General features: G+C 30.7%; 1 protein-coding gene across 26 annotated transcripts in view; it reads left to right on the forward strand.

The window, feature by feature from the left end:
- FOXP2 (forkhead box P2) overlaps window positions 1-7,500 on the forward strand; it is a 603,320-nt gene that overhangs the window by 333,052 nt on the left and 262,768 nt on the right. For 25 of the 26 annotated variants that reach the window (XM_055392142.2, XM_055392146.2, XM_063708042.1 and 22 more), the window contains one exon: window positions 5,161-5,338. In XM_055392142.2, coding sequence (XP_055248117.1) covers window positions 5,171-5,338 — 168 coding nt within the window. In that variant the 5' untranslated portion in view covers window positions 5,161-5,170. 26 annotated transcript variants of the gene reach the window in all.

Genomic DNA, 7,500 nt, shown 5'->3' on the forward strand with positions numbered 1-7,500 from the left:
TTTCATTGGCTTTACTTATGTTTCCTAGATTTTGTTATCGTTGAAGATCTAACAGTATTGTCTTTGCTAAAATGTAGTCATTATCATTTAAAAAATATTTTGTTAAAATGTCCTACTACTTTGCATGTTTGAAATATTAACCTTTTTGAATGAAAGTCTGAATTTTTACCAAAGTGTTTTTTTTTCTAATTTGTGTATAGCATTTTAGGCATTTTGTTTAAATAAGTAAAAAGTAGTAACAAATACTTAATAAACAAGTTAATTTTAATTTACTTAAAATTATGTCACTTGGTATAATAAAAATATCACTTGCTATAACAGATACCCTTCCCCAAATCATGTTTTAAAAGACATCCTGCTTCAGTTTTTAAAAATTGAAAATATTCATGTGCTGTTTCAATTTTTGTTCTTACACATTCAACTATATCCTTCATATTTGGCATTTTGATTTATTAGGCAATCTTAGCATTAAAGACTTTTAGCAAAGCAGTGCTGGATTTCAAATGCACTATGCATGGTGCCCATGATGAATTAATTCCACTAGAGCACAAGAGTTATCATTATTTAAACGCTAGTTTCTTTCAGAAGTTTTAAATCACAGTCAAGTTTTCAAAATTAGAACTTAACTAATATTTTGAGGTAAACGTATGAGGTTTCTTGTTACATGTGTTAAGTTTTCTTAATATTTAACCCTTTCTTGTGTGAATCTGCATAGAAATATTTAATATTTGATATTGATAATTGATCAAAGATTAAGGAGGTATTTAAGAATATATGTTTTAAATTTGATGCCTTACTTTTCTTAAAATGTCATATTCAAAACTATTTGGATTTAATGCATATGTTTGATTAAATTGGACACTGGAATGAATCAGATATTAGACATAAAGTGTCTTTCAAGGTCACTGTAATCATTTTGTTTAAGAAAAGTTGACGAAATGAATTGTTAGAAATGTTTTATATGTACTGTTATTTGTTCTTAGTTTTCTGGGAAGTCATTTTTTTTCATTGATTTGTTTTGATTAAATAGTAAGACTCCTCCACCAAAATGAGAGTTAATATTAAGGCACTAAGATTATAAGATAGACTTTATGTAGATTGCAGAGTGTGGTTCAAAGTAGAGGCTATTTTTATCTTCTTTATAATCCCTGACATACATAGACAGATTGATTGATCTATCTTTATAAATATATATAGATACACATATTCATGTGCACACATATACACATGGGAATGTGGAGTGGAAAACAGATAGGGAGCATAAGAAACAGGGAGGGAGAAGACATGAGAAAGAACACCATAGAGAAAGTTGAGTAAGCAACAAGGACCAGTAGTGTCCCTGGTGGTGGCTGAGATAACACAATTAACTATACTTGCCCAGGTCAAGTTTCAAACTTTTAAACATTGCTACGAATACGGAATAGGATACATGCAGGTTTCTGTTATCACTCTGGCATGTAACTATCTCACATGATACAGTTTTATACCAATAGAACATATAACTCTAAGAGGAAGAAATAAAACCAACAAGTCTAGCATTCAGTACTACCCTATCATAAAGTAAGGAGGTCTAATTGAGCTATGTCTTTATATCCTGCTATTTGTACAAATAAAAGACTACATCTTGATGCAAAATAAACACAAAAGCACTGTTGTGACTATAACAGGGAGTCATATACTAATTTATATAATAAGTGGTTGTGCACGCTTTATTCAAGATTATGGCTGCAAGAAATGGCATGAATTGCTGGGTGTGTTTAATGCTGGATTATAGCAATTTGAAACATGTCAAACACATGGCTAATGCCTCATGCTTCACTCATTCTTGCGTAAACCTGCATAGCCACCATCCATTATACCCTTGGTAACAACACAATTCTGCAAGTAAATATTGTTACACTAAGTAACCTTTCAATTCAAGTTGTTTAGGAAGAGAAAATGCAATCTTGTGCAGTCAGTTCCAGTGTCAGTTTAATGTTTCAAAAGGGAAGTGGTGTAGAGAATAAGTATCTGTACAGTGACTTGCTTAAAAAAGAAGAAAGAAAAAGGAAAGGAAGGAAAACTTAATGCAGGGGAGAAAAGTCTAACTGTATCGTTTGAGTGTAAGATCTGAAGAGTTATTTTCTGATGTGGCTGAAAAGTTGTGTACGATGAAAGACTTAAGGGTTTAACTTACAGTTCAGACAAACATTAAAACAGGGACTCCCAGATTCATCTTTCCCTTTAATGATCTGGAATTTATTTTCACTGATTTTTGTAAAATGTTTGTGGTGGGATTGATAAGAATGAATAATTTAGTTTGGTATGTTTCGGATCATAAGCACATCCACTCTGAAAGAATATGCTGAATTTATTATTATTTAAAATATACTTAAAAGGTAAACAGCACTTCACGTTGTGCTGGAAATATTTCCTATATTGGGAAATAAGTGGAAGTGTTACCAAGAGAAACTTAGTAAATGCTAGAAATAATCTGCATTGTCCTTGAAAAATTCCTCCTTTATGGTGAACATACTCCAAGCTTTTTTAAGTGAAATGTACAGTATAATCATCTAATTACACAATCACCCTTCTTTTTTCATATAAGTGTTGTATCAGATACTCCTCTTTTGTAGAGCAAAAAGTACTATCACTGTTATAGTTTTCTTAAGCATTATTTTACTAACTCTTAGATGACTGAACTTAAAATGTAAATAACAGTTTATACTGTAGGGTTTTATAAAGTTAAAAACTCCACAAGGGCTAAGAATAAAATCCTTTAGTTAAAAGGAATTATAAGTTATGTAGGTCTTTCTTCGTAATTGTAATAAAGATTTAGACACATGCTTCTTTGCTTGTTGATTATTCTTAATTATTTGATGGCCTTGATTATGACACAGTAATACATGTAGAATTCTTTAATTCATCCAATTGGTCCTGAGATTTACTACACAAAGGTTAGTAGTAAATGCTGCACCTGTCTGCTACACTTGAAAATATAGTGTTTTATTTTTATTCCTTGTGTTGCTAACTCCATCCAGAAACAATAAATATTTGAAATAACTTAGGTGATGAAATAAAAACATACACATATATACACATATTCCAGACATGTTCTCAAAAGTAAAATTTAAATGCAATATGTAAAAGTTATGCCTATCTGTTTCTACAGTTGGAGAGGATTGAAATTATAATTTTCATATAACTAGTAAAGGCAATCAGACCTTTTCTCTGAATATTTTAAACATTGTGCATGTAAAATTTATGCCTAATTTGAATACTTATTAGCTGCCTAATCTCAGAAAAGAGTATTAGCTTTGTTTTTTCTTATAAAATCCATCACTATGTATCAGTTTTAATTTATATGATTTTTTCTTTGTTAATGTTCAATAAGATGTTTAGCAAAACCTATTTGTTTATAAACACATTTTGCTCAAAAATTGTTTACTATAGTTACAGCAATTATTTCCTTTCTGATCATGTTTTCTGTTGTTTTTTTATTATCCAAACAGCTTTAAGTTGTATATGTAATTTTTGTTACACTAACTTGCTTTGCTAGTCCAGCTATTGACGTTTTTTACTAAATCAGTATGTCTTTTTTTTTAATGGACTTGATAAGAGTAGGAAAAGTAATTTAATAATTTAGGCTTTGATGAAAATATCTGTTAAAACTATGATACTATAAACATTAATTTTAACAATTTTAATATTGGCATTCAAAAATGTCTTTTGGGTATGTCTGTGATTCTTTTTGTATTTAGTGTTTGTGTGCATCGCATTTTAAAAGATAACTGGGGAAAACATTTTCTCCATGACAGGAAGAGATAGGAAGCTTGCATTTGCTTTATAATAAATGCCTTTCAAAATTTTAAATGGACAAAGCATTAAAATATGATCAAGTTTAAAATATTGAAATCATGTAAAAAACAAATTAGATTAAGTGATAAGTTTACTGTCCTTTAGGGTAAGTCCACTGTCTGGTATTACTGTTAAAGTCACAGCACAGCCAGGTTGTTTCTGCAATTCTGTCCGTAGAAGTAAAACAGAGAAGTGCATCCATTAGGTTATGGCATAGGATTCAGAGGTCTTTGAGAGCCAAAACTGATCTTTCTAAACCACAGATTCAGGATGTACTGTGAAATTCTGGTTTGTAAGAGCACATTGGTTCTTTATTTACTGCAAGGATTTCCACTGATCTTGGCAGGACATCTCATTGCTATCCTGAAAGTACAGTATATTTATGCAGTGAAAATGATAAAACATTTATTACTGTAGAGAAGGTAATATGCATAATTTATGCTGTTTTTAGCACAATCATTAGTGATATTCTTGATAGATTTTATTTCCAGCTTTCATATCTTATACATGCCTGGGAAATTAATTTTATATCTTTCATTTATTTGCCTATGTTAAAATTGAGTTTTAAGTCATCTTCAAGTGAACAGTTTGATTGCTGCTCATGCATAAGCTTAATTACTTCCCAGGAAGGACAGTATTAAATGTTTTAAATGTCAGAAAAATAAATGAATATGAGCTGTTTGATTAAAAAAATAGGCAATATCTGACGTGTTTGCAGCAGGAGCTTTTTCTTAAAATGCCTCCAAGGCAAAATTTTATTTAGTCACAAAAAAAGAAACCCATTATACTATTTATCATTGGTTGGTACCATATGATTTGTAACACCCTTACAAAATTTTAATTTTATATGATTAGCTGTGCATCATTAAACAACAGCCTTGCATAAGATGTGCTGTAAAATTCTGACAGAATCAAGATAGTGAATATTTAAAATAAGGCTGTATAGTCATCCATGGTTGTCAAAGGTAGATAATAGGAAACAGAACAGAGTGTGCAATCGTGCCTTCATTTAAACTGGTTTTATAGGTAGATTTTAAAATGTGGTCATTCATAAATGCTATTGACCGTGCTATATGCATGGTATGTTACTTTGGCTGTTAAATGTAACCGCACAAAAATTGCTTATAGAAACCATAATTTCAATGATTAGCATCTGGATGAAAGCTGAATTTGTATTGCTTTCCTTGGTAAATGACTATTCAAGGCTTTTTTCTTCCCCCTCTTCTAAAGATGCTGTCTCTGTAATTGGCAGAGAGGGACATCTTGATAATGGAAGTGTGAAGGTGTAACGTGTGTTAATTGATACTTCTTAATCACTTTTAGGTATTAAGTCATGATGCAGGAATCTGCGACAGAGACAATAAGCAACAGTTCAATGAATCAAAATGGAATGAGCACTCTAAGCAGCCAATTAGATGCTGGCAGCAGAGATGGAAGATCAAGTGGTGACACCAGCTCTGAAGTAAGCACAGTAGAACTGCTGCATCTGCAACAACAGCAGGTAAGTTTTGTTTTCCTCAGTGCTTCCTTAAAACAAATAAGCTTGTTTTATTGAATATGAAAAATGTATTCATAGCAAACTGAGCATGTTGTGTTAAGCTAAAAGATGCTGAGAATTTATTATTATTTGGAACATGATTGAAGGATGAGTAAAGAGATAAGATTTTCATATTAGTTACGTCATACCAGTACCAGAATACCCCTTCAGGTGTCAGGATATTAATTAAGCTCACAGGATGATTTTTGGAAGGTCTGTAAAGCTTTGTAACAAACATTTTATAGCTTCTAGTTTACTATCTTACATTGTGCTGCAGAATGTGATACTTAGTTTTCCACCAGAGGGCCACATTACTTGATACTTGCTTATACAATGAATTTCTTCAAGTCTGAGCTAAGGTGAAAAGGACCACAAGGACTTTTCAAAAGACAGATGCTTGCCTGTGTTAGCTGCAAATATTAGCTATTAATTAGTTGAAATCTGCTGAGAGATTGTAAATCATGTAAACACTACGATCTGTTGCTTTTCTTGAAATTCATTCCAAGATATTTTGAATATACATCTTTCCATAACATTAAAGAGCACTTTTTGTGTTCTCCTAAGTGTCTCATAAAATGCAATATTCTCTTTAAATCTGGAAATGTTAGCAACTACAAAATAAAGGTACACTTTTAAGTAGTCTGTTATTCATTTTATAAGAGATTACTTTTTCCTGATTTTGTAAAAAAAAAAAAAAATTCTTTTCAACCAAAAAATAGCCACTTCATTCTTCACTGACTCAAGTCTGTAGAAACAGTGACAGAGAAAAGAAAGCTTTGAAAGCATATACTTATATTAGGCCAGAATGAGTACACTTGTTTGAAAAGTTTATATTTGTTTTAAAATAAATATTATTTCTTTATAACTCTGAATTGCACTCAAACTAAATGCCTAAAAATCATTAAAATTATGTCCATTAAAATAATGGATTATTATTGAAAAGATTGCAAATTATGTGAAATAATTCACATTTTAAGGTAGTATATAATGAGAAAAATACATCTCAAAATTTAAAGCAAATGCCCACACTAGAATAAAATTTAATAGATACATTACTTTAAACAATAACAGCATTAAAAAAGTTACATGGGTTGAATAATGTCTTAACCTTTAGGCATTGTTTTCAAGAATAATCTTTTATAAGAGCTACATAGTACTTTTGAATGGTTTATCTATTATTTTACAATTTTCATTTTTTCACAGACAATAACTATTAGAAAAACAATTTATATTTTGTTTTAACAATCATAGGAATTATATGCCTACCACAGTCCCAGGATTAGCTTATTTTACTGGTTACTTTAATGAATACAGTTTTTCAGGATAGCCCTTTTCTGCCTTTGGTGTATTCGCAGGAAATATCACACCAGTGGAATGCTACAATATTTCTCCTAATTTCCCTAAGTGAGAGTCCTAAGTATTTTTAGCCAGATTCAATTTTGCCTGCAAATCCAGTGGATTGCGTTTATAAAGCCAAGTAAAAGTAGTAATTGTAAATGAACATCGCAGTTGAGTATCAGTAGATGATAGGTTATGAAAAAATGCCAAGAAATCTTTCTTTATTTTCATAGCTCCAATTGGATGTTAAATAAACAGAAAATGAGTAAAATCATAGCTATAGATTTTAGTACTCTGGAGGCATTTTGATTAGGTCTATAAGGTGTGTTTATAACCTGAGTTTGAAGTTTACTTTGTTCTATGCAGTTCATTATGTAAACCATAAACAACAGTAAATACAAAAGTTATGCCCTTCAGATGACTGAGAAACTTCAGTCATGTATTGTATGTCTGTAGAGTGCCTTCTAAAAGTGATTTAACACAATGGGTATGGTGGGTGCCTACGTAGCTACTTTAGGAAGTGTCTACAGAAATATATGTAGTAATTTAATAAGTAAACATGCAAAAACCTTTGTAAATATCCCTTCCCTTGGTTATGTTTTAACTATATTAATATAGTTAGGTACCTAAGGTTACCGAATTTTTTGTTCTTTCATGAATGTATTTTAGAATGGGGCTTTAAGTTCATTAAGGATTAACATATCTTTTCTATAAAATTGATGCAGTTATTGCCTTTAATTCTAACATTCGCTATATTTCAAAACTAAAAACCATAAAGCATATTTATT

This window comes from Gorilla gorilla, chromosome 6 (assembly GCF_029281585.2).
Source record: "Gorilla gorilla gorilla isolate KB3781 chromosome 6, NHGRI_mGorGor1-v2.1_pri, whole genome shotgun sequence".
Lineage (NCBI taxonomy): Eukaryota > Metazoa > Chordata > Mammalia > Primates > Hominidae > Gorilla > Gorilla gorilla.